General features: G+C 36.8%; 1 protein-coding gene and 1 long non-coding RNA gene across 2 annotated transcripts; both read right to left on the reverse strand.

Moving 5' to 3' along the window:
• Nucleotides 1–1,967: 1,967 nt before the first annotated feature.
• Nucleotides 1,968–2,978, reverse strand: LOC119782161. The gene is made up of 4 exons (XR_005280643.1): nt 2,915–2,978; nt 2,522–2,833; nt 2,249–2,376; nt 1,968–2,085 (listed from the first exon to the last, which is right to left on the reverse strand). It is a non-coding gene; the product is annotated as an uncharacterized LOC119782161 (long non-coding RNA).
• Nucleotides 2,979–5,871: 2,893 nt separating this feature from the next.
• Nucleotides 5,872–22,942, reverse strand: LOC119782216 (zinc finger protein 335-like). The gene is made up of 28 exons (XM_038283086.1): nt 22,788–22,942; nt 20,482–20,675; nt 20,129–20,405; nt 19,468–19,545; nt 18,123–19,256; nt 17,859–18,041; nt 17,045–17,206; nt 16,707–16,965; nt 16,449–16,626; nt 16,251–16,363; nt 16,139–16,157; nt 15,289–15,405; nt 15,111–15,184; nt 14,862–15,022; nt 14,564–14,781; nt 14,372–14,471; nt 14,207–14,295; nt 12,480–12,736; nt 12,274–12,382; nt 11,996–12,187; nt 11,698–11,840; nt 11,472–11,611; nt 10,708–10,805; nt 10,052–10,138; nt 8,438–8,521; nt 8,321–8,362; nt 8,089–8,194; nt 5,872–6,529 (listed from the first exon to the last, which is right to left on the reverse strand). Exons 2-28 carry the CDS (start codon nt 20,671–20,673, stop codon nt 6,408–6,410), a joined length of 4,734 nt encoding a protein of 1,577 aa, XP_038139014.1. The 5' UTR covers nt 20,674–20,675; nt 22,788–22,942; the 3' UTR covers nt 5,872–6,407.
• Nucleotides 22,943–27,021: the final 4,079 nt, after the last annotated feature.

Raw genomic sequence — 27,021 nt, forward strand, 5'->3', positions numbered from 1 at the left:
GTAGAAAGCAGAACCAGGTGATGTGATTGGACATGATAGATTCTATTTCAGCTGTCTTTGCCAACAAAACCTTTTTAGTGGAGGAAGTTTTTATTTAATGTCAGTTTTTGTGAATATGTCACAAAAGAAACCATAATAGTTTTAATGCTGGAAAACGAGGTCGAGAGCTTAATATTGATCGGTTCTCAGAACAGGGAAGGTTTAGGTCGCCACTGATGTAATGCAGCAGGCGCTGATAAGAATGAACACTGATACAAAATTAGATAACATGATGACCTGATCTTGCGGGCCTGCTGACATCCTTTCATGTGAACAACAAAAACAGCTAAAAACTCACAGAAAAGGCTATTTCATCGCCTTTAACACTTTTATTTTGTGCTTTAGATTTTCGTGCAAACATCATGTCAAAAGCATATAATGGGGAATTTAGGTAACCAAATGTAATTATCATTACAAACAACTCACAGAGGAGAATTTTTTTGATCTAGGAGTCCAACTTCATGATAGGTCGACATTTAATTAAACATGTTTTATACATTTGAATAATCTTTACAGCCCCCTTCACCCTGACAACTCTGCATAAAATTTAGTGCAACCAACTACCACTAGATTTGAACTTAAAATCAAGAGTCTATCCGTGGAAAAATTATTCTTAAAATCAATTAAGCCTTTTTGAAAAGTCCTCTGAGTGATTAAGTGAGGTAAATAAAAAGCACTATGGAGAACAAGAACAGAGCAAAAAGTCAAAAATAAAGCTTTGGAGAAGTTAAAAGCAGAATTAGTTTATAAGCAGCATCATAGGCCATGAACTTCTCATATGGTATGCTCAGTCATCATCAGACACTGAAAATAGTTTGGCAATGCAAACCTAAAAAGATTTGGCCGCTCTTAGTCATGCAGTTTATAGAAGTCTATAGATTTATTTTTTATGAAAAGCCACTGCAAAAAAAAAAAAAAAATTAATTAAAAACCAGATTCTCAGTTTACTACTAGCAATGGACAAACTGTGGAGGAAGCTGCTGTTTGCAAGTTAGAAAATATTTTATTCAGCAGTAAGAAGCAAGCACCCAAGAATTGATTGGTGGATGGATTGGGCTGAATTCAGGGGGTTACAAGAGAAAACCAAAAAAACTGGAACCAAAGGACTTGACACTGGACAACTCTAAACATGACAGAAATAACTACAGATGATGACATGGCTCAGAGCAAAGCATATCAATTAACTAGAACATTCACAGACACTCTATAAACTGACTGAGCTTCAGGTTTTTAAACATGAATAGGCAGTACATGTATGAAGCCAGAAGAGCCACCCTAAAAGACAAGATATTTATAGCTACAATTGCTGCATGGGTATTTCTACAAAATAATGAGATGGGAAAGTAGAACACAAATATAATACCTCAGAATTTGGATTACAGATAAATTTGGAAAATCGTTTATCCTGTACAATGCATTGAAGTTTGTGGCTTTCACTTGTGAAAAATTAGAGACATTAAATGGGTATGTAAATGCTCAAAAGGCTGGGACATTTCAGTCATTAAAAAATCAGAGCTGCAGTGCCAACATGGAATACTCCACCTGACCACCATTGTCTGTTCTTGTTATGTGTTCTCCCAGATTAGCATAAAGCTCCTCAGGTTTCTGGTGAGGTTTAAAATCCACTGTTGCATAGATAATATCTCTTGTTTCCTGAAAGAAACAGTCAGTTTAGAGATTGCATTGTAGAGGAAGCTCAAAACAACGATGTCTCCTTGTAAACCTGACAATGAGTCAGTAACTACTGGTTCCCACTTCTGTACCTACCAGGGCTTCTTGTTTCCCAGACTCACTCAGAGTTGTTCCAAAAATGTCTACAAAACAGGAATGAAAACAATTACATTGACTGGCCCCTATATATCATATAAGAAAGAATAATTCATCACTGTCACTGAGACAGTAACACCAGAGGTAGGAAAATGCTTATTTGACTTTTTAAGTTTCGATTTGACTTTGCAGCAGACGGCACCAATCATAGCAACAGCAGAAATCACGGCTGTGATGGACACAATGAACAAGAGAGGGACACCAAAATTCCAGGGAGATCTGAAAGAGAAACAGGTTTTAAAATTCAGCCACAACTAATAGGTGCAAAAAAATACATTATTGAATATATATATATATATATATATATATATATATATATATATATATATATATATATATATATATATATATAAAAACACAAAACAATGCTTAAAGATTAGACCTGTCCCTGTTGTCCTGTACCAGAACATGTCCAGTAGAATCCAGGCCTGCTGTGGAGCTGTTTAAGGCACTGATTGTTGTTGTGGTTTTCATTGGAGGCTGAGACTGGCGGGTAGTAATCAGAAACCTCTGCATAACGCAAGACACAAGATTTGCAAGTTAAGATTTCAGAGATTAGAGTAAGACCTAAAATAAAACGTTTTCCTTTGCACCTTGATATATAATATTTGCATCATAAATTATAGGTTAAACATTATTATTTAGGTTTACTTACCGAATATCTTCACATAGTAGTCAGCATAAATGTGGGTCTGGCTACCCAGAACACTACATCTGTAAAAACCTGCGTCTTCAGGCTGTACATGGGATATATTAAACTCAATCAAGCCATCTTTCTCTGTTGTTGTAACTCTTCCTCTCAGGGAATCAAAGGTGTACCCTGCACTGTCCAGCAGTTTGTAACATCTTCCAGCATACAGTTTACAACATGACTTATTGTAGCTGTTGTAAAATGGTGGATAGATGAGTCTCAGTAAAATGTGCTGAGGTTCCTTAGTCCTCTGCCGTGCTTTTAGGAGGAAGCTATCTGGAAAAGAAAGATTAGTTTTAAGATGCCTTTTCTAATTTCATTAGCAGAACATTTCCTACTTTTCTCTGTTAACCATACCTTGTATAAGACAGATAAATATGATGAGAACCTTCATCTTCTTAGTCTCAGCACCTGTGAAGAGATTTTCTTCTTGTAAGATCCTTCTCAGAAAAAAGAAAAGGGAAGTTGTTTGTTCACCAGCTAAAAAAAACAAACATATGACTGGAGGTTGTCTGAGAAGATTTACATTTTTGCTGTTGCATAATGCAGAAACACTTTTTTAAATGAAACAGATGGCAAGAAGCTTAATTGCAGATTTTATGGCAAACAGTAGAGATTGCTTCCTGACTGAAACAGTGCTTATTGCTTGTTTTCTATACCCCACGATGTCTTAAATATGTTTAAAAAGATCCACTTATTCTTGCAAATTCTTTCCATGATAATGTTCTTTAACTGCTGATGAAAAATGTGTGTGGAGTTATAAAAATAAGTGACATATGTTCATCCAGAACTTGTATCTATCGTTAAGCATTAATGATACCTTCCCAGATGTCCTAGTTAACCACAAGCCTTGTGCTTTTATGTTCCCCATTAAACAGCACAGGTGGCAGCTCTTCTAGTTAGTTATTGCTTTGTTTTTTATTAATGGTCATCGGAATAATATTAGGGACCAATGTGCTATAATTGAGTAAATAGATAAGTATAAAAAATGAATTTATATGATATGATTCTAACAAAAGACTTTCATTTTTTGTGGCAGTAGTGGCTCTTTTTTTAACAGCAGGCTGACAGTAAAGGGGACATGAGAGAAGGGGAAAGACATGCGGCAAAGGACCACAGGTTGGACGCGAACCCGGGTCGGCCAGGTCAAGGACCAAGGCCTCCATACATGGGTCATGTGCTCTAACCACTGCAACGCCAAAGTAGTTCCATTTATTGAATGCACAAATAAAAAATAAAAAATAACCTATTTGTTTTGAACCATTCCATAAACTTAGTATGTATGTTGACTGAGGGGTCCAAATGCCCTTCTAATAATTCTAAAAGTACTGTAAACACAAAAATGAGACAAACTTATAAAACACATGCAAAGGAAAATATACAGCAATCACAGAAAAGTACAAACATAGTGCAAATATAAAAACTGCTACAAACACATAGATGAAGCTATTACACAATGAAAAACTCATGCAAAAGGAAGATGCTGCAAAATGAAGTAGCAAATACAACTGAAAGTTAGGAAAATCAGCAAACTAGATGTGGATAGCAGAACTGCCTTAGATAATCAGGGGCAGAACCTTTGTAAAGACATAAAGGGAGAGCTAAAAGAGATTAAAGCTGATTCTGATTTGGGCCAATCATAGCTTCTATTCCTGTTTCTAATTCCATCACCTGTTGACAAGTCAACAGTAAGAACTCTATCCTGGGTAGGAAAGAAATTCCGGACTGTTGAGACGCACACGGGTGATGCAAGTCAAGGCCGTGACTACAACCTTTTGAAAAGGAACTACATAAAACAAAAGCTACACAAATGCAGTGAATGCCTGAAACTGAGGATGGTGTTTACATTTGCATGTGTCACACTCAGTACAAGTGAAGAAATTGTGTATTTTTCTCATATTCCATGAGGTGGGCTGTGCCTGTCATGGAAAGGATTGTGAAAAGCCTTATTGTTCCTCGTATAGAAACATCAGGAGAAACTGTTGAAAGGAAGCATCAAGCTTTGTCTTCCTACCTCCTTCATTTGTGCAGCATTTTTCAAACAGCACTTATGCCTATTGCTGATGCACTCTCACTTTGGCATAAGCATCCTTACCGATTGTCCAATTGTCCAATTCTATGTGAGTTTTTTTGCTTTGATTTTATATGTCTTAAGAATTTTCTTTGTCACATACAAAGACAATAAACTAACAAGAAATTATGAAAGATAGGGAGGAGTTTTATGCATAAAATAGCTGACATACATAATTCAACAAAAAAAATTAAAGATTTTGAATTTGAAGCATAGAGGACATTTTTTGAAACGTTGTTATTGAAGAAGGGCAGAATAGAAAGATTAAGTTTTTCTTCTATAAAATGGGACTGAGAGTTTGGTCATAATAAATCCTTAATAGATTTTTAAATAAAGGTTTATAAGAAAAACTTAGCTTTTCTTTCTTCCCTCCAAATGTCTCCTGTGTGTTGATGTTGATCTCCCTCTAGTGGTCTTGAGTACTTGTGATTTGTAGAGCTAATTAGCAGGTTTCCTTAACTTGCAGTTGTTTTTGCCACTTGCAACATTATCCATTTGCAATTGTTGTGTGTTAGCATAATTTGTTTCATGTTTGCAATTAGTTACTCTCCTTTTGTCAATGATTGCATTTGTGCTTCGCATATGTTTTTGTGAGTTTGTAAAAATTTTTTGCTAGCCCAATACTTATCTTTGCGGTCCATTTAGGATTTAATGCATTTTTATGAATTCGCATTGCATTTGCACCCCTCTGCCACAGTGGGTATGATTATTTTTGATTATTGATAAATAATAAACTAGGAAATATACAGATAAAAACTGTTACTTAAACAAAATTGTAACAATTTATTTAATGAGTAGGTCAAAAAATCCTCCCTTTATACAGAATTATATGGTAGAGCAATAAAAACAATAATAATAATTGCAGAAATATGCAATTTGGGGATGCAAAGCAGGTTCATTTTTTCCCCCATGAATATGATGTTGCAAGAACTTTATTTTTTTTAAACATCTCATTGTTTAAAAAAAATAATATATTTAAGCTTATATTATATATATATATATATTTAAGCTTATATTATATATAATATATGATATATATATATAATATATATATATATATATATATATATATATATATATATATATAATATATATATATATATATATATATATAAATAAATAAAATATAAGCTTAAATATTTTACTCCCTCTAAAAAAAACAATGAGCTGGTTCTCTGCTGCTAAAACCACTTATTTATAAAGTAAAGAAAAAAAAAATGTTGCTGCAATATTAGACTGTAGATATTTATACACAAAGCGATTTATTTGGTATTAGCTTTTATCTTATGATACACTTTTTGCCAACTCAAAACATATCATCCATGACAAAACAAAATGGAAATTAAAATGTATTTACATAAATATTCAGAGGGTTGTAACAAACTAACAATTAACTTAATTCAGATATAAAATAAACACTCCCTTTGTCCCTGCATTCACTCAAAAACAAACAAATTTAAACAAGGAATTCCTAAAACATTGTTAGGCTTGCAGCAGATAACATTGTCTTGCAAGTAAAAGCAGTTCCTGCACATGAACACTATTCTTAAACCTTACAAAACAGACACACATTCTTCATATTTACTCTGAAATATTCATCCCCCTTTAATAATTTAAAAGCAAGTGTTGAAATTTGATAACTTTAACAAGCTGTTTTTATTAAGCCTTTCCTGCATCTTCTGTATATAAGGCTTCTGGTCACAGCCTTTAATATGCATGGATGCATTTCCGAGCTGAGGTCACTGTTCTTTTATTGGAGCTCACAACACATTTCTGCTGCTACTCATTGGTAAAGGTAATGACATCATAGGGGATGCCCTGCTGCTGCAGCTGTTCCAGCTGTTCAGGTGTCGCCTCAGTATAAAGTGTTTGGGTCTGTCCCATGGCTGCATCTGCTACAGCTGCAAGAAAAAGAAAAAAACAAGATAATCAGTATGAATTGATGTCTGCATTCTGAAGAGATAACTCTTTCTCATAAAGGTATTTTTATTCTTTATGCCAGTAAACTTTAAAAACTATGTGAAAAAAAATTACAAAACAATTAAAGAAAGGAGCTCTGTTTGGGACAAATCAATAAATAAGGCAACAAATTTCATCTTAGCCTACATTTAAACAAATCCTCTGAATTATTCTGTGTCTTTTGGACCAGATTAAAATTGCACCTTGGCATTAAATGTCAGATGGTTTCTGCAACTTCTCCGGGAAGTATCCTCTCTGGATTTGAAAGACTTGTACCTAAACCCAAACAGATTGACTGCATACAAACCAAATTACACCCTGATTGGGTTGGCAGCACTGCAAGTCATCTGTTGTAAATTATTAAGTAGTCCACTTGCCGATGCAGTGGCAGCAACATGAAGGATCATTGTGCAAAAATAACCGCACAATGAGCAGGAGCTGAGAAAATGAATCCCAACTGTGCAGAAGTGTCCATACCTCTAAATTGGACGTATTAGATGGATGCTAGGAGTGGATCTGTAAGCTGTTCAGGCTGCAGTCCTGTATTTATGATGCTCTTAAAGAGAAGTCATGGCATCCAGTAAACAGCAGATGAGAATAAGGGATGAGAAACATGATGGAAGTGCAAATTACAGGATTTAAAGTAAATTTCATAAAAGGTTTGGGCAAGTGTCCTAAAAGAAACTTCAGGTTTATGTGATGAGTAAAATATGAGCAGAATGTTTATTTTGTGTAAGTGTTTCCTCATGACACCACTTGCTAAGACAAAGGATGCAGCATTTTATGAAAAAGCATGTAAATGCATGTTCAGCAGTGCACAAAGAAAATGAGCCAATAGCAATTCAGATGGCGTTTTCTCCTTTAATGCACGGTTGACACTAATGGTGGAGCAGCATAAACCTTAAATATTACCTATATGTTAATTCAGTACTGTTGGAAAAAACAATCCAGTGCACGTTAAATACATGTTGCAGAAGCTTTGTTATTTTATAGAAAAGAAGCAGAGGAATATAAATAAAAAAAACACTGAGAACATTGATAGTGATATTAGATTTTCTATAAACGCCATGATTAATATTGGAAAAGGGCATCTTGGGGCATTGTTGTGCTGGTTTGATGATTTTCTTTATCAAAATTGATTTTCAGCAACAATAAATGACTTAGATTAAGATACTGCCAAGACTCAGAACAGAACATAGTGAAGCAACCTTCAGTGTTTATACTCCAAAAATCTGGAATAATCTTCCCTTACAGTTTAGAACTGCTCACACCCTGAGCTCTTTTTTTAACATAAAATCTTAAAAAACGTTTTGATTTCAAGCTGATTTTGCAAAAAAAGATTTAATTGAAACGGTTTTAAAAAATCTGTTTTCATGTGATATCACATTTCTTTATACAAGCACTCTGAGCTGTTTTTTGGCAAAAGGTGTGACATAAATATAGCTGCCTTGCCTGAATCTATTATAATAAAAGAACATTAAGCTTTTTCCACAGAGCTTACCTGTGACAGCAGAATGGGCAGCAGCTTCCAGGTCCTCAGCGTTCACCATCTGAGTCTCAGGGCTGACAGGTACATACTGGATCTGCCCATCGTGACTTACAGCAATCTGTACTCACACACACAAAGGCATAAAAAAAACAATAAAAAAAAAAAAAAGAATCTCAGTAAATGAATTGCTTAACTAGTCTAATTTAAAGTAAATTAATTTTACAGTCAATCCAATTTGCCTCACCGGTTGCTCCTGCTCATATTGGATTATTTGTCCATCAGGCATCTAAATAATAGAAAACACCCTTAGATACTGAAGGCTTTTATCTGATAAAACTTCAAGAACCTTATTGTCACTAACCTGTATGTGATTACCGTCAGCAACTACAACATACTCCTGAGGTAGTATGTGCTCAACTCCATCCTGTGAGATGATGTACTGAACCTGAACAAAACAAAAAACCCTCCAGGTTCATTTGAAACTTGTAATAATGACCTACATGTGACTAGATTATGTTGAGTTTCTTTATAAAATTACCAGTATGAAGTAAAATACACTCAAAATGTTGTAATCCACACAGTCAGAGTTATAGATACAGGCTCAAATGGAAACACTGATACATTTTTTCTGGAAAGCAACTATATTTCGATTTGATGTTTGAGCACTGAGAGCTTTCCCTGTCAGGATTAGCAGCTAATTTTAACTGGTTGGTTTCCAGGCAGCGATGCAGTTTTTTAGCATAGCCCATAAACTGTCAACAGGGTTAAGGTTGAACATTAGAGGAGACTATATCAGATTACATTTCATTCACATCTCTTCTTAGTTTTCACATATGGGATAATTGAATAGATAACAGAGTCCATATTTAACATTTGGTCGCTTGTTTAGAGTAACAACTTTGGTTTCTGAACTGTTTAAGTCACTCTTCAGTGCCTCTGTACCTTTGGCACTGAAACAACCCACTGCCACCACCATCCTTCGTAAATAGTACAGTTGTTGTGTGTATGAAAGTTTTACACTAGAATCCTCCAGAAATACTTTGTTTTATAGAACAACCAAATAGCCTCATTCCATTTCATCTAGATTATATCCAAAGTGGTATTTCGCTTTATTCATGCCATAACTCTGCTCTTTGAACCTCACCATTTTGACCTGGGAGAGTGAATTAAGTATCCTCTCCAGGTGGGCGCAAACCTTGACTGTGCCATGCAGTGTCAGTAAATAACACACTAATGTCTCCGATCAACAACAGTCAATGTGAGGCAACATTTCTGCAGATTTGAGACGAACTGGCTTTTTTTTTTTATCTAAATAGTCTGCATAGTGAAAGCAATGCCCTTTTTTGTTTTAGACAAGGTCTAAGTCACAAAAATGTGTTTTGGGTTCAGAGAGATGTCAGAAAGCCCTCCTAAGGAAGAGCCTAATTAGGAGAATTGGCATGATGGGCAACCTTATGAAATGTGTGACACTCCGAATTGCAAAGGCAGCAGCTCAGTGGAGGCAAGTTTCTTTCTTCTAAGTTGGAAAATAAACTTTTTTCCCAAATTCCAGCAAAACATTCCATTATGCCAAAGGCAATTCTTATCAAATATGCCAATAGTTGACATTGGAAGGCTTTTACATAAACATGAAATAGAAACTGTAAACAAATAGATTTTTTTTTTTAACACACATTTAAAAATAATTTTTGCTTAAAAGCCTGGTTGATGACAGCATACCCACCCGTTCACCCAAGTTTCTAAAGAACCTCCTCACAACCACTTTTAAATGTATCCTGACTAACAGTGACCACAAGGTGGTTGGTAAAAGCCCAGCCATCAAAATGCAACTCCCTAAGACATATTTAGCCAAATATGGGAATAAAAGCATAGCAAAGCGTCTCTGTTGCAAAATCCCAGTAGATGAGTGGACATAGACTCAGAACTATACATTCATTTACAATGTAGTCTGACAAATCAATGAAATGTCTCTTACTTCATGCACCTGGTTATCTCCCGTCATCAGATGTTGGACAGTCTGACCATCTATGGTGGTTATCTGTTGGATGTATGGAGCTTCCTCCTGATGGACACACAAATAAATAGATGCACTTAGAGATTTAAAACAGAAAAAACAAAACAAAGACTGCCTGTAAAGGTAAGGTGTAGTAGAATTTTAATTGCATTAATCAATAATTAATCAGCGTTCAGGTTCACTGTAAGACAGACAAAGATTAAACATGTATAGGCTTTGGCATGCTTCTTTATGTAGTATTGATACTTTTTTGTTTTAATTTGTTTCCCTCTTAAGTTGCTCCTCTCTCTTTTAAAAATCTCTCGAATATTTTTAGACAGTAAATCAGATTTTATAATACTTCCAGGTTATGAACAGATTATCGCCATATTGATTATATCCAATATAGTTTCCTATCATTATGGCCTTTTTTTCTGCAGAAGATAAACAAGATGGAGGTTGATTTTATTAGTGTTTCCCCATATCTCAACTCAATATAGCTAGATAGAGCATGCAGTGGATCACAAATTTATATAATTTTGCCAAGTACACTGATAGCCCTTATCAATTTCCCCCTGACCTCCTTTATACGGGATTTCATGCGAAGATTTTTTTTAATGGTCTGTTGGTGCTGTTACCTGCTCTGGCATAGTCTGCTCTTGTGATACAATAATGTGATCCTGACCCAAGGCCTGCAGCTGCTCTGGAGTGATCGCTGTCTGATGTGCCTGCAAGGCTGTTGCAAAAACAAAGACAAACAGAGTTAATGCTATTTAATATGAAAAGATAGAACAACAAAGTTTTTTTTTTTTTTTCTAGTTGTAATGATGTTTCTTGGCTGTTTATTTCCTTTAAATTGTGCATCAATGCAAAGGAAAATGCATTTGTGGGTTGAGCATCACAGTTGGTTATGCGGTTTTCCCTATGAAAACTTGTCTCTCTGTCAATATCCAACAATCTATTATGCTAAAAAAAAACTGGTTGGAGTCGTTTACTGGATTGAGAGAGCCATACATAACAACAGCAGTCTGCTACCTTATACTGGTAACCATCCTTAACCCACACTGCCTTTAGGTGTGGCTTCAAATTCCTCAGTAAGCTTTTGTTACATCCAAGAAATGTGGTTCTGTTGGTCTTTCTGGGATAAACAGCCCATCTAAACTGGTTGTACGAGTGTTTATAGCATTATATGGCTGCAGGCGGTCGTACCAAACAGTTGGATTGAGAGAATGTTACAAAGAAAAGAAAAAGAACAAAAAAACAAAAAATAAAATAACCAACTAATCTCTTTCTTTTTGTGTGAAGTGTTGTTTAATTATTTTTCTTCATATTTGATCTGAATATGTGTGTACTAACTCAATCTGCACCAGTTCTAAATAATTCACAAGTTTGTTTTTCTTACACTGCAGAGTGGCCAATGCCTCTTCATCACTGTTCACAATGATTGTTTGCTGAGATGTGTTTCTTTGGCCTTTGCGAGTTGGTGGATCCTGACTGTGGAGACGCTCCATGTGGAACTTCAGATGGCCGTTACGGTTAAACCTTAAAGTGTTAAACAGAAACAGTTACACCCATATCTGATCAGTGCATCTCATCCTTAACCCTCACTGAAAAGGTTTAGTCCCAACCTTTGTCCACAATGTTTGCAAGCAAACGGCTTCTCGTTGGTGTGGGTCATCATGTGCCGACGCAAGTCCTTCTTGTTCTTTGAGGCAAAGCTGCAGCTCGGACACTTATGGGGCCGCAGGTAGGAGTGCATTCCCATGTGAGACTGAGGAAACCATGTATAAAAAAATAGACTATTATTTCTAGCTCAACAATCTCAGAGATGCATTGGATTCTAAATATTGTTAGAATTAACAATAAAGACAATACAAATGTTAAAAGAAGGAAATGAGTTTATGGGACTGCTTCGGATAGACACACCTTTACTTCAGGCCATGAGTTTGAGGTGAAATCACAGTCAGGACATTTAAAAGTGTTGGGATCCAAGTGCGCCCTCTTGTGGTTCTCCATGTCAGAGCGACCGTTGAAGGACTCCATGCAGATGCGGCAGGAGAACCTCTTTGTGTTGGGGGAGCTCACCGCAGTAGGTGAGGCAGGAGCTTCACTGCTTAGCTAGCGTTACAGGAGAAGCAAACATATGAGAATCTAGTAATTATATTTATGAGCACCATAAAAACAACCCGGGTAAAAATAATTACCTCGACTTGCTGCAAAACTCCATCAGCCAGGGCTGAAGTTAAATAGTATTTCTCACTTTTCAGGCTCTCTGATGCAGAGACTTCTAAACCCTGACTGCTTTCATCCACACTGAAATACAACAGTTTAACAGAATTAAAACCTGAAAACAATAATGCAACTAGAAATTATTCTTAGTGCTGTGAATTACAGTCTTTGGTTGTTTCACCTGTATGCCGGGCTGTGGATTTCTCCAGCAGGCTCTTCAACCACATTAAACTCTCCTCCTTCCTCATAGGATTCTATAGCAATGTGGGTCAGCTCCCCAGTTTCAGAGGCGGCTGCCTGGTAGGCCTCCTGCAGCACTGTTTCACCGTTCTCAGACACATGAAAGGTCATGATCTTTTGACCCTGGCCGGATGCAACAGTCAGAGCACTTACTGCTGCCTCTTCTGCTTCGCTTCCTTCGGATTTCAGCACTGCCACCTGCAGACATGACAAGCTAATTTCTAAACATATATCTACTTTACAGATTCTACGAGCACCCCTTGAACATTTTCACATTTTGTTACATTTCATTCACATATTTAATGCAAGTTTCTGAGATCTTACGTGATTACCCAACACAAATAACGTATGGTTGTGAAATTTTACAAAATTATTTAATGGCGCAAATCAAAAAAAGTGTGTGTTGACTGTAACAGGACCATTTAACTCAGACACATAAAATCAAAAATCACGAAGACAACAAAACACAGCCATCAGGTCAGGGAAGATGTTCCTGAAGATGTTGTGAAGGCCACAACCAGTTCTATAATACACATTGCAATGCATCACTCCTGTGTTCACCACAGCACCTAAAGCTGCAGGTCAAACCTATAGAGGTTCACAACTCAGCTGCAATATCCGTTCAGAGGAAAAAAAGTCATTTAAGGCCAAAAGTGCGATCTTTATTAAAGACAGGAAGTGACCTATTCCCTAAGTGGATTTTTACAAGATAGCGAGGTAAAAGAAAAATAGATTATGTCCTCGTCATTACCGCAGTTAAATAGCATGGTTGAAACATCATACTGTTGCAGTAAAAACTTGTGTATTGGATCTTCTGATTGTTTAAGGAGATTTATCGCTAATGCCATCATCTGCTGGGATAGCATTAAAGGCAGTAGATTTAAAAAAGCTCAATGCGCTGATAAAGAAGGATGACCGTTCTGAGGACTGATTTGGATATTCTGGAGATGATTTTGCCAGGAAGGATTTTCCATAAAATGAAGAATATTTTGGAAAACAAGGAGCACCCAATTCACACCGTCATACAACAGCAGAGCGTCTTGAGGTCAGAGGTTTCTTCAGAACTGTTCTAACAGAGACAGGAGATTGTTCCTTCCCTCAGTATACAGCCTCTACGGCATGTAGAATAAATCTAGAAACATTTAACAAGTTTTATTAATGGAGCATTTTTGAAATCAATTCAATTCTCCATCTGGGATATGTAAGATGGTTAGGTTTTAAGGGATGATGCGTGGTGTTGAATACATGGGAAACTTTAAAGAAAGCCTGTAAGAGGCTGCAAAATACTTTAAACTAAGAGAGAGGTTCACCTTCCAGAATACAGCCAGAACCACCATGAAATAGCTTAGATCAAAGTATTTTGTTATGTTTGAATGGTTTAGTCAAAGTCCAGACTTAACTCCAGTCCAGATGTGACAAAACCTGAAAACTGATGTCCACAGGCACCGTCTGAATTTTTAACAAACATGAAAATTCAGACATTTCAGTTTATAAATATTTAAAGCAAGTGGAGACACTTTATAATATCTGTGATATAAAACCCAAATAAATGTATCCATGTTTATGCTTAAAACATAATATTGGAAAGGTATTTGAAGGAATGCATACCTTTGCTAAGCATTGTTAGAAATGTGTGTTTCCTATGTAAAAACATTTTTTTTAACAAACCTGTAAAGAGTTTCCAACAATTTCCCGAGCATTGCTCATGTTTAGCAGCAGGTCCAGGGCATTCTGAGCAGACAGACCGCCAGATTCCCCTGAGAAACAGTTTTAGAAAAGTTAAGTTACCCGATCAGATGAATATCCCTGTTAGCCTTTCTAACACTAACTGACCATGCTCATAGATGATAGTTGTATTTCCCAAAGCATCCTGGGTCACTGAAGCTTTTTCTATCCCCTGCATAGCTTGCAATGTCTCATGATCCACAGTTATCTGAAAAAAATAGGGGGAAAAAAAGTTTACATAATGTAATAGAAAGCAAAGTGATTTGTGCTGTTTTTATAAAATGCCCTAAACAGACTCACTATAGTGTTCTGTAACGTCGGATTGTCGTCTTGTTGTTTCAGCTCCTCTATCTGCTGCAGGGTGAAAAAGGGTTTCCGTCGTCGTGTCACCGGCTCCTCAGGGTGAGCCAGAGACCACTCGTCAAAAGTCTCCGGGTGGCGACACTGCACATGGAGACGCAGGTTTTTCCTGTGCTTGGTGGTGAAGTGACACATATCACAAGAGAAAGGCTTCTCCCCTGGAGAGAGACACACAGGATAACATGAATATATACAGGAGGCAAAACTTAAAATATCCTGATATGTGGCCTACACCTACCTGTGTGTTTGATGGCCATGTGTGAGACCAGGAACTCCTCTTTGGAGGTTGAATATTTACAGTAGTCACACTTGAAGGGCCTGTCGTTAGTGTGTGAGAGCTGATGGTTGAGCAGAAGCTTCTTGTTTTCACAGGTATAGTCACAAAACTCACACTTAAACCTGAAAAAAAACAACATAGGTTTAAAACACGTTCTAATTATTATTTTTCGCTTGGAACGTCGAACAATGCAAAGATTAAAGTACTGACTTGTCTCCGAGACTCTGAATGTGGGTCAATAAGTGCATTTTGAAAGTGTATCTCTTCTTGAAGGATTTGCCACACTGCAAGATGAATACAAAAACAAAATAATCACAAAAAATTGTTTTATACATAAAAGACTGATGTGAAAGCAGAATTTGGTAAACTGTAGAGGGAATTCCCAAACCTTGTCACACATGTGTGGTTTCTCTGAGCTGTGGGTCTTCATGTGTTGGGTCAGCCTCTTTTGCATGGGGTACACTTTACCACACACAGGGCAGGGGAACTCTAACACCTTAGGAACCTGCAGGAATAGAAAGAAATTGCTGAGAAATAACAGATGTGGTAAAAAAGGATCTGCCCACTTCAACAGAAACCAGCTGCAAATGATCATCTTTCATTTATCGCTGAAGTAGTTTTCTGTTTTTAAAAAAAATTTTTATTCATAGATTATGATTAAACACCAAACAATAATAGTATTTGTATGTTTTTAGATTAACCTTGGCATCATTAAAAATATTTTCTGCACATCTGGACTGGTAAAACCTCAATTGGATTACTTCATGCTAAACACAGACTATTTAAAACATATTTTGGGATTTTTTGTTTATTTCTTAGTTTGGGGTAAGACTGAAAAGTCCTTAAAGCCTCATTAGTCACGTTTTTTTAAAGTTTATTTTGGCACTAGCTCTATTTTCCTATGTATGGTTCTATTTTTTAACTGTAAGGACCTATGGACATCATAATGTTTAGCTTTTGATCTTCAGATCTTTAAGTATACTATATCTTTAAAAAATGCTTTATACATTCGTTGGATAGAAATATAACAAATTATATATTAGCCTTTTTTTTTAAGTAAGCAATATTTCTGATGTTGGATGGGAGGGAAACACAACACCTTTGTTGATGAATTTCTAAGTCTTCCCTTGCACTGCAAGGCAAACAGCTAATGGCTTCATACCCAACAGGAGGAGTGTTTTAAATTTAGTCTAAGAGCTGTGGCATGTATAGTAAAAGGCATGCTAAATATTACTCACCATCTCTTTTTTTTGTTTCCTGTAAGAAAACAAAGATATGTATATATTATTAATTATTATCTTAGACAATACAGGGGAAAAAGTAGCTTTACATTAGTTAAGTATGATTTACTTCTCCTTGCTGTGAACTGCTGAGTGTCGCAGAACATCTTTATTGTAAACACTGGAGTAGTCACATTCTTCACATTTAAACGGCTTTTTACCCTCATGATTGAACATGTGCTCCTATAAAAAAAAGGAAAAAGATTTCTAAAAAAATCTGTAGAAAAAAAAAAAACAACATGGCAAAAGCTGCTTTGTTTTTACAGACCTTCAGTGAAGACCAGCGCTTGCAGCGGTAGCTGCATTGTAGGCACTTAAAGAGCTCTGGGTCATTCCCCTCATGGGAGCTGACATGAAAGCGCAGGTCCTCCTGAGTGAGGAAGCGTGAGCCACAGATCCAGCAGTTATGGGGTCGGAGCAGAGGTTTGAGGGATTTATAGTACCGACTGAAACATCATGAAGACAAATCTGTGTGTCATTACAATTCTTTGTACAATTAACAATGTGTTTATACTTCGAAGCTTACTTGCGATTTATATACTTCCTATATTTCTTCCGTAGGAAGCGCTTCGATGGTCTCCCCCGTTTCTTTGGGAGGAACTCCTCCTCTGGTTGGGTTTTGGATGAAGGGTCTTTGTTCTCAGAGTCCGACTGGCTTATAGCTGCCTCAGCTGTGTCCTCATTACTCTTTCTCACCAGACTTTGACCCAACCCAGAAGAGCTTGCCTCCTCAGAGACAGAGGGATCCCCGCTAAGTGTGGACGGCTTTGAAATGCCTTCAGCTTCTGTGAGAAACACTGGAGGATGAGGAAGGTACTGACTGCAACATAGTAGCATAAATATGTCCTCAAACGAACATCTCACCTTTGTTGTTGCCTTCACTGGAAATGTTGTATTTCCTTGGGCGGCCGACCTTTCGTCGGGGGCGCCCTTGAGAAGAGGAGGGGGTGGGAGTGGAGGGTTTGTTGGGAAAGTTAGGAGGTCTTCCTTTAATCTCCTGATCTACTGGGTTGTAATCGCTGTCCTCTGGAGTTACACACACAGTCAATGTTAAGGTTATATTGCTTATGACTAAGATGATATAAATCAATACAATATAACACGACTGTAAAGTGTAAGGAATATATTGAGTTTAAAATATTTAAATAATCAAAAACTGACAGCTATGCTCTCAAGCACCTTACTTTACAATTCTCAGCTAAATTATAAATGTACAAATCCTCTTGGAAGGACAAAAGCCCTGAGTCTACCTTTGATCAACATCAGGCTTAGGATTTTTGTTTTTCTTATATTCAGTTTTATGTCCAATTTATAAATGCGAGGTAAATCAAGTTAGTTTAGTTATACCTAACCTATGAATAACATTGTGTTAATAGCAAGGTTCCTCTGAAGGAACAGAACAACAACCCTAAATATACAACAAGAGCTAAAATGGAGCGAATACAAAGGCATAACATTCCTTCCTATTATGTTTTGAAAAAACTTTGAAAATCAGTTTAACTTCCACCCTACAAATTTATGTGCATTTTTTAATTACATTTATAACTACATGAATAAACAAAAATACAACATAATCTTTATTATCATAAGCAGACAAAATGCAAAAAGGTTTATGAATACATTTGGTAGATGCTGTAAATACATAGACCGACATAAGGAGAATATCTTCCTCTCTCACCTTCTGGATCGTCAATTGCACCGGCGTCTACGATATCATCTTCTTCATCTTCTACTTCTTGCTTTACGACAGCCTTCGCTTCTTCTGCCCTCCTCCTTTCTGCCTCCTCTCGCTCTGCTTTTTGCCGAGCTAACGTCTCACTTTTGGGGGGTCGTCCACGTTTACGTTTAATCGGCATGTCTCCTAAACAAAATGTTCAAGATGAAATCACTGATACCATATGCCAGCTTGGGTAATGACGGTTGCCATTACTAGAATCCTTACCAGCAGGTTTAAAATGCTTTTCCCTCATGTGGTTGATGAGCGTGTCTTTGGAAACACTTTTATACGGACACATCTTGCACTTGAACTGCTGTACAATCACCACCTCCATCATCTCCTCCAACTCAGCCAGGTTTGGCTGGTGGTTTCCAGAGCCTCCCACCATGGCTGATGTCTCTGTGGCTGCAGAGAACCGAGGTTCATCCTGGGAGCCTTGAGGCTCCTCTTGGCTGGGGGAACTCTGTTGGGCCACTTCAGGTTCCTGAATAGAAGCGTATGTGCCACTGCTGCTGATGTACAAGCCAGGCTGACTGTCGTTACATTCCAGCCCCTCAGGAAGTCCGTTTGTGCCTGCCGTGTCTGCAAGCGGGTGGTCTGAAGAAGAGCTGTCATCTTGATAGAAGGACGCCTCGGGTCCGTTGCTGTTCTCTGTATAGCAGGAGTGCTGAGGCTGCTGCAGAGAGTGCTGCGGCTGATCTGGATCCTGGTTCCTTTCATCATCGTCATCATCATCAACGTCATCAAGTCTTGCTTGATAGCGTGAGCAGCCAGGCTGCTCCGAGTCTGCATCTGCAACACATTCCCCCCCAGACTCTCCTGCATACTTTCTACTCGTCTGGGTCCGGTGGTCTGCGCTGCTGTCGATGTAGCTGCGTGATTCATGTGGCTGTTCTCTCCCATTTGCTGCTCGGGGAAGATACCCAGTGCTACAATCCACCACGTAGCGACTTCTGCTGGTGGGGTTTGAATCAGCTCCGCTGTATTCTACATACCCAGGCAGCTCCTGGTCACGGTTACTCCCCCTGTAGTAAGAAAAACCTGACTGGGAGCGAGTCTGGTCAGGTTCCTCACCGGAACACTCCAGAAATGATGATGAGGACTCCTCAGTCTGGTCAGGACCATCCGCGCTGCAGTCCATATACTGGGATGGGTGGGAATGTTGGGGCTGGTCAGGGTGGCTGCTGCTATCTTCTCTGTAGCCAGAAGGTCCAGGATGATCATCAGGCTGGTCTGGCTCAAGATTACCCTGAAGATCTCCCTGATCCTGACAGGTGGATGTAGGACCTTCAACATGAGCCTCTATGGCTACACGGTTGGACGTGGCTGAAGATGACATATGGGCTACCATATGAGCTCCTGCAATATCCAAAGGAGAGAAGTTTAAAAATATTTACATGATGGGTTCAGTGCAGGTTGAGCAGAAACAAAAAGTCATGACGTCTCTGCTTTACACTCATATTACACAATGCAACACGATGATTAAGATAATTAATTTGATCTTCAATTAAACATTTCATGAGGCTTATAGAAGCCCTTAAAATGGTCTGAGGGGATGAAACATGCTCACCGTCATCTGGTCCTTGTACAATCAGATACTGGGTGGTTTCTGCTCGTCCATCCTCTGCACTGGTCACAGCTATACAACCTTAAAAGGAAATATAGCAACTTCACACACACTACCTTGAAAAAGCATATTTATAAATGTAACTATTTCTTTTTCATAAACCACACAGGGGACACAGCAAACCTTTAAAGAAGGTTCTTTTCTGATCAGATGAGGTCAAACTCAAAAATTTTAACCCATAAAAACTGCTATCACTGAAAAAAAAAACCCCAGCTAAGACCAAAGAAGGAGCATCATTCAACATAAAAATAAGTAGCTAAATAGAGAACAATCCCAGAAGAAGACTTGCAAAAGACAGGAGTTGTGTTAAGGTGGTTTTTTTACTTTAGAGCAGGGCAATCATCCTAAATGTAACCAGAGCTGCAATAAGATGGCTTCAAACAAAACACATTCATAAGTTAGAATGGTCTAGTCAAAGGCCAGACCTAAATCTTTTAGATAATCAGTGACTAATGCTCTCTTCCCTACCCCGTCCTGGACTATCACATAAAATCCCATCAACATTTGTGGTAGCAACATGACAGGAGCATGAAATTAATTATAAGGATGAATGATATATCAAGGCTTAGTATGCTATTAAAAGACAGAAATTGTTCAAAGGTACCGTTTACAAGATCTGGACCGATGGTTGACTCTATGATTTTGTCAATGGCAGATCCTAGATCTGATGAGGTAGATGCAGTGGAGTCAGAAACCATCATAGCTCCGTCAGACACCGCACTGGAGTGGACCAACACCTGAGCCGATCCTGTCACCAGCACTGACTGGGTCACTGTGGAGACACTGGAAACACTGGTGGACTGAGCCACGGAAGAGGAGTCTGGAAGATGAACTGAAGAAACTCTGACATCTGTACTGGAGCTGGTCTCTGGGATGAACACCTAGAAAGAGAGGCAAACACCTCATTGTCTTTTAACAGCTTCATTGCAATTGTCTTTTCTCAGGAGAGTGCCTTACCACCAGTCCTTCTGAGCTCTGTCCCACATGGCAGTCTGACTCTGGGGCCTGCACATGGGAGGCGGCAGCATCGCTGCTGTCTGCAGACATTGCCTCTGATGATTCCATGCCCATGCCGCTTTCAGACGGTTCCTCCATCCCCGATGGACCTGCATCACTGCTGCTTTCAACCTCATTCTCCTCTGAATCCATAACTACAAAGAACAGTCATCTTTAAAGCTTGCTGTAAACATTCCAACAAATATGAATCTTTAGTAGGCAAACATTAAGTTGCCATTAAGCTGTTTGATTTCACAGAAAAGTAGCAGAGTAACTGGGTGGTAAATAGTTTAGGACTGAAACTAATGATAGTTTTGCAAATCGATTAATCTGTCATTTATCTTGTCAATCAATTGATTAATAATCGGATAGCCAAAGGTACTTTAACAAAGATCTTTATACAAAAATAAACCAGGTGAAATTCTAACTTTTCCACTAAAGGAGTTCTGGATAGAGCATATTTATTGAATAAAAAAAAATTTTTTTAATCTTAAATGCAAAATGTTTATATAATTTTTTACAATCTTGGTTTAATTACTGCTCTAGGTGGGTTACTCTATCAGCTACTGGCATGTTTTACAGTTACTGTTTCACATGATGTAACAGTTATTTGATGTTTCTTTCCCAGCCATGTCTGAAATGTTCTTAAGTATTTTAAAACATGGTGCATTAGGTAGGGCTGATGGTCATTATGGTACGATCTAGAGCAGAAAATTACAACCTTCTCATGACCCAGACTATTGGCAGAGTATACAAACAATTTCACAAATAACAAATGATCAAAATGTATTTAAGTGATGTGTTTAAACAATTTTATGGCTATTGCATACACATGCTTTACAATCATCATGTTTATCGTTTGGTTTAATTTTTTTAAAGGACCTAGCTGTCCATCCATGACCAAAAGGCAACCTGACCCCAACTTTATTGAAAAGTAATAGGCTATATTAATTCATCCATATAGAGCTGTATGTATACCACATGTTCTCACGTGGATGAGTTTTAATTGAGGCCATTTAATGCTTTCTTGGTAAACTCTAAATTATTTAAGATAATCAAAATCCTTTAATTGAACTAGCGCTACGAAGAAACCTCAGCGGTTCCTAAAGTATACCTTAGTAAGAAATTAGAAAATGATTTCAAGTGTTGTCAGTCCAGTTTGATGATGATGATTATGATAGAATTTTTGAATGATGAAATTGTATGTGTCTTAATTCATGGTGCATAATCCTAAATTCCACATCATGCTTTCTTTGACAGACAGCATATGTCAGGAATCAAATATAACAATATCAGCAAATGTGTGTCATTGCATATAAAGATAATATTAATGGCATTTCTCCTTCTGTACTTTGGAATAAGCATTTAACAGAGTAAATATGGGATCCACACTACACAAGTAATTCCAGGGATGACAAGCAATGTTTTTAATGATTTTCCAGGAGTGGAAATGCTGTCCCACCTTTTCTCTGCCTCTGCTAAAAGTTGTTCTGCTGAAAGCACAGCGAATTCATCCACATTTTTCATGAAAACAACAAACAGGATTTATCTTTACATGGTAAAAACAGGCTTTTTATTGGTACATTTACTTTGAAGAGTTATCCGTGGAACGAAATAACAAAAAAACTAAAATTATAATAGTTAATACAAACAGCCCAAGCACTGTTTTACCAAAGTTCCCAGTGGGAATTTTAAACTTGGAGTTGCTTTGCTACCAAGAGTACATGTACATGTCATTTAAGTGAATATTCCTTTAAGTGAATATTTGGTCTCATTCTCAATAAGAGGATAATGTATATTGCTCATAATTCAAGTCTGCTAGGTTAGTTTATTTAGCATAGTTGGAACATTAGCTAGAGAAGCTAACGGATTAGCATCATGTTGGGTTAGTCGGCTTTAGCACATACTATATAATGCTACAGCATAAATAACTCCAGTTTATAACGTTGTATGACAATCTTTATACAAGGTGCTGTAGCTAAAAACACTGAAACTGAACAATGTCGCAGTCGGAGCTAGTTTGCCAGGCTAGTTTGTCACAGACTAGCGGCTCGTCGTTTGAAGCAGGCCTAGCTGCCCTTCACCCTGCCTGCTCCGCCTCGCCATTCTACACTGCACAGGCGTATTTTCCACTCAGGCATTATGCGGGATCTACTGACCGGGGACCTCGAGGGCCTAAACAGCGACAGACCGCCCAAACACCGTCCCTGAAGAAAATTAAAAATTTTTCCCTCGCCTACAACAGAATTGCAACCCTTTTTTCTTACCCTGTATTTTTTAGTAGACGAATATTCCGTCGGGTAGATGCGCCGAGTAGATCACAACATAGCAACCAATAATAGTCGATTCTTTCTAGTCGGGCGCCATGAGTATCTCCTGGCTTCCTGTCACTGCGACCGGATCTTATTTATTGTTTTGGTTGAAAACAGCCTATTTTGATATGTGTTGGTTATCCTAATTGTCCGATTTTAGCGTTTCTTCTTTTCTTTTTTAACCGTATCTCATTATTTAATCGGATCGGGTAGTGTTCTGATATCTGTGTCATTTTGTGGACTATTGTTTTTAGTGGAGGACGTATTACACAGAAGTGCGGAGGAATATTAGACCACCTTTCCTTTTAAATCTAAGGTCTGTTAAACATTTCGTAGGTTAAATACAGGGCTGCCAGCTTTTCACCAAACCTTAGGGTGAGATTTTTAAATAGTTTGGACAGGAAACCCTTACAGGATTCGATCAAAAGGCTGTGAGGATAGAGACAGCTGTAGGGTGGAGGTTTTCAGATGATTTAACTGAAACAAAGTGTCAGAATGTGGGATTTTTATAGCACAGTAAATATCACTGAGTAACAATAAGTGGCCTGTAGTTATGTGGAACACTCACAATATACATTATTTTCTATATTCTGGTGATTTTTAGAGAATTGAAGTAAAGTAGTGAAATACTTGCATCTTAAATATACTGTAAACTAAGAATTTAACAACTTTGTTTATTAATTATTATCTGTAGCTTAAGTAAAATAAACAATGGGAAACTAAAAGGTTATCACTGGATTACAGGCACTGATACAGGGACTAGTGCAATTGAAACCTATGCAAAATACACTGTATTGTAATATTTGCTAATAGGCTAAGGATTAAAAAGCTTCATTCATTATGTTATTAGTTTTTCTTACAATTGACAAAACACCTAAACAATTCAAACCTAAGGCTGCAGATTTTATAAAACCTCACTATGACAAGAGACAGCACTTCTCTGGATGTTTCATTTGGAAAATGTGATGGAAATTAAGTTAACATATTCAAAGGACCAAAATAAGGATAAATTAATAAGATAAGTAATAATAAAATGAGAACATCCCTGTGGTGCTCCCTTTATGAATCCTGGATAAATGAGTTGTTCTGCACATCCACCCTTAGAAAAAAGTAGTTTATTCAAGTATACTAAAAGTGCACTAATTTCATACTTAAAATCAGGCAGTGCACTTAGAGTTTACTTATTCTAAAGTTGAAAGTCTTGAAAAAGTCTATAAAAGAATGAATCTTTAAGCGACTGATAATCTAGCATATCTAAAACTAATCTCACATTATTATGAATATGTCAGCCTTTTATATAGGGTGACTGAACCTCAGCAACTAGATTAGACAATTTTGTAGTCATTGCTCAGAAAAGGTATAGGCCTCCAGTTATTGAGGTTCATTAAGTCCTATTAGGTTTGGTAGTAAAGTTATCAGCCCAGTTTTCAGTGTGGGGGATAAGCATCCTTTATCTTTACATTCTAAAAAAGCTTTATGTTGCAGGTCTTTAATGTCGTTCCAGAAGTGTTTATAAAATTCAGATGTTATGTCGTCTTTTACTGGTGACTTTCCATTTCTGATGTCGTTAAGACTTCATCTAATATTTTTTTTCTTCTGCATTTAGCATTTTTATGTTATCTTTGATTGTTTCAACAGTATGTCACAGTCTTCTATTTGGAGACTGGATTTATACAAGTTGTTATAAAAGCCCCATATGTCAACGTTTATCTGTTTTTGGTTGTCAATAATTGTATAATTTTTCTTCGGTTAAATTGTCATCTTTTTGCATTGCTCTGTTTTTCTAATCTATAGAAGTAAAATGTATTTTTTCTCCTAGATCTATCCACCTGGCTTTTGATCTTATAATGCTCATTAAGTTTTTTCCTTGTACATGTCATCTAATTTGACTTAAAGGCATTTCCTCTGTTGTTATATCAGTTTTTCCTATTATCGGATTTATTTTTAAAATGAGTTGTTTTTGTTTTCTTGCTCGTCATTTTTGTTTCCTGTTCCAGACACTGTTTGATTTTAAATTTGAACCACTCCCGTTTCTTCATATACGACCTGTCAAGTCCATTTACATTTTGAAAAAGAATTTTAACTTGCCTATAGAATTCTTCATTAAGTAATAAACTCTTATTTAATTTCAAGTGATTTCTGGTTATGTGTTTTGTTGAATTATTCTTAATGGCAGTTTAATCATGCAGTGGTCTGTTAAGGGGGATGCAAAAATTTCACATTTTAAAACATCTTTAGCTATAATCTGAGAAACTAACAAATAAACTGATTTTGAACTCTGGTTATTATCTGCAGAGTTAGTCCAAGTGTATTTTACAGAGCTCAGGTTTGAAATTTTACAGTAAGCAACTGTATGTGTACAAAATGTCATCATATTCATGATGCAGTCTTTTATGAGGTTTACGATCAAGCCATGAATCAGGAGCTATATTATAATCTCCTCCACTTTATCTGTAATAAAAGTAACTTTCCAATCATTTATGAGCAAACTTAGATTTGCAATCATGACCCGATTATTTCTCCTGTTTTTATGTATATCCATAAACACAATGTAGAATTCATCTTTAATCATGCATCTCTACTACCATTATAAGCCAATGTCCACCAGTATCACATTTATGCACAATTACATTTCCTGGAAATGTATTGAAAAGCACCATCACTCCAGCAGAATGAGAAGCTCCATAAGAGAAAAGTATTTCATCACCCAATTGCTGTTTCCAAAACGTTCAATCTGTCACTCCTGAATAAATCCTGCAACGGAATGTTTTGACAGAGAAAAGGAAACGCTTTTAACAGGATTAGTTCATTCAGCAAAAGAAGCTGAGACATGCAGAAAAATAATAAGTAATCGTTGTATAAGAAAAGCTTATCTGAAAGTGTACACATAGTTCATGGGAGCATAGTTCTGTCAGTGGCTTCATCCATTAAAGACATATAAAATAAAATCAAACACTGGGCCAGGAGTAATTTACTGGTACATGTGAGAAAAGTGTGACAAAAAATCAGAAGAAAAAGATCCCCATCATGGTTTTGGCTGGGGTAGGGGCCCATGCCCACAAGAACTGAGCAGCACTGAGCCACAAGCACTTTCTACAGAAAAAGAACAAGTGATTCCTCTTTATAAAATGCAAATTAAGAAGTTATTAGAATGACATCTTAGTTTATCAGGTTACATTTTATAAATCTTGACTAACAAACCTGCATCTTTATAATATTTAAAGCATATTTCTAAACATTAACGTCCTTAATAAGTATGTATCAATACAGGTACTTTTCAATGTGATATATATTCTAAATATGCATAACCCTGAAATCAGTAAAGTCTGTCAGAAAACAATCTATATTTTTCTTAGTTTATTATAGTCTGCATAATTTCTACACAATTTTGCATATTTTAGAGTCTGTGTACAATTAAACTAGTATTCGATTACCAAATTAGTTGACAACTACGCCAATGTTCGATAAAACATTGCAGCCCTGCATAACAAGATGTCTATATTATTTTAAAACAGAAAAAAAATGAAACAGGAAAAACTGCCATAGAACCATCATCTTACTGCTAAAAGACTGATCTTCAATCTGTAAATGTGCCAATCGAGAATCACTTTCAAGTCCTCAGGTAAAACTTCCACTTATTGGTGGGTCACATAAAAAAGCTATTTAAGAAAAATTCATGTATTAAAAAAAAGTATCTTAAAATGTTAAAAGTTATGCTAAGGTTTCATTTGTCATAGTTTCTCATTTAGATTCATTTTCCTTCTACAGTGGAACAATTTTTAGCCTGATGTGTTATTTAGGTAATACAAACAAAACCTTTATGTTAAATTGTCCTTTAAAAAGATCTCTTGATTTTGTTTTGTTTTTTCCTGAAAGCTAATTGCATTGTGTCTTCTTAAGGTAGTTTTCTATTGATTTATCACTGTAGACCTCATTATTGCTTTTTATATTATTGGTAGCTAAACCCTGACCTGTAATCTATCTGTAGTCAGGAAGCAGTTCTAATCACTTAACATTTATTAAACAGCAAACCAAATTCTAATACAAAACATTTACAACTTGCTACAAAACAATTGTGAAGAATTGTCTGATGTTCATGCATTTTTAAGTGTATTCAATCAGTTGACCAAAAAAATAAAATAAAAATCACATTTTGAGTGAATTTAAGAAAACACAACATAGATTTTCT

The sequence above is a fragment of the Cyprinodon tularosa genome, unplaced genomic scaffold (assembly GCF_016077235.1).
Source record: "Cyprinodon tularosa strain WSP-4 unplaced genomic scaffold, ASM1607723v1 ctg19, whole genome shotgun sequence".
NCBI classification, from domain to species: domain Eukaryota; kingdom Metazoa; phylum Chordata; class Actinopteri; order Cyprinodontiformes; family Cyprinodontidae; genus Cyprinodon; species Cyprinodon tularosa.

Bases quoted from the DNA above. Each gene is read 5' to 3' on its own strand.
- LOC119782216 (XM_038283086.1), bottom strand. From the start codon at position 20,673: ATGGATTCAGAGGAGAATGAGGTTGAAAGCAGCAGTGATGCAGGTCCA. The intron at 14,782-14,861 runs GTAGGTGTAGGC...GTCTCTCTCCAG, and splicing joins CATGGCCATCAAACACACAG to GGGAGAAGCCTTTCTCTTGT. The intron at 12,383-12,479 runs GTGAAACAACCA...GTTGTATTTCAG, and splicing joins ATCCACAGCCCGGCATACAG to TGTGGATGAAAGCAGTCAGG.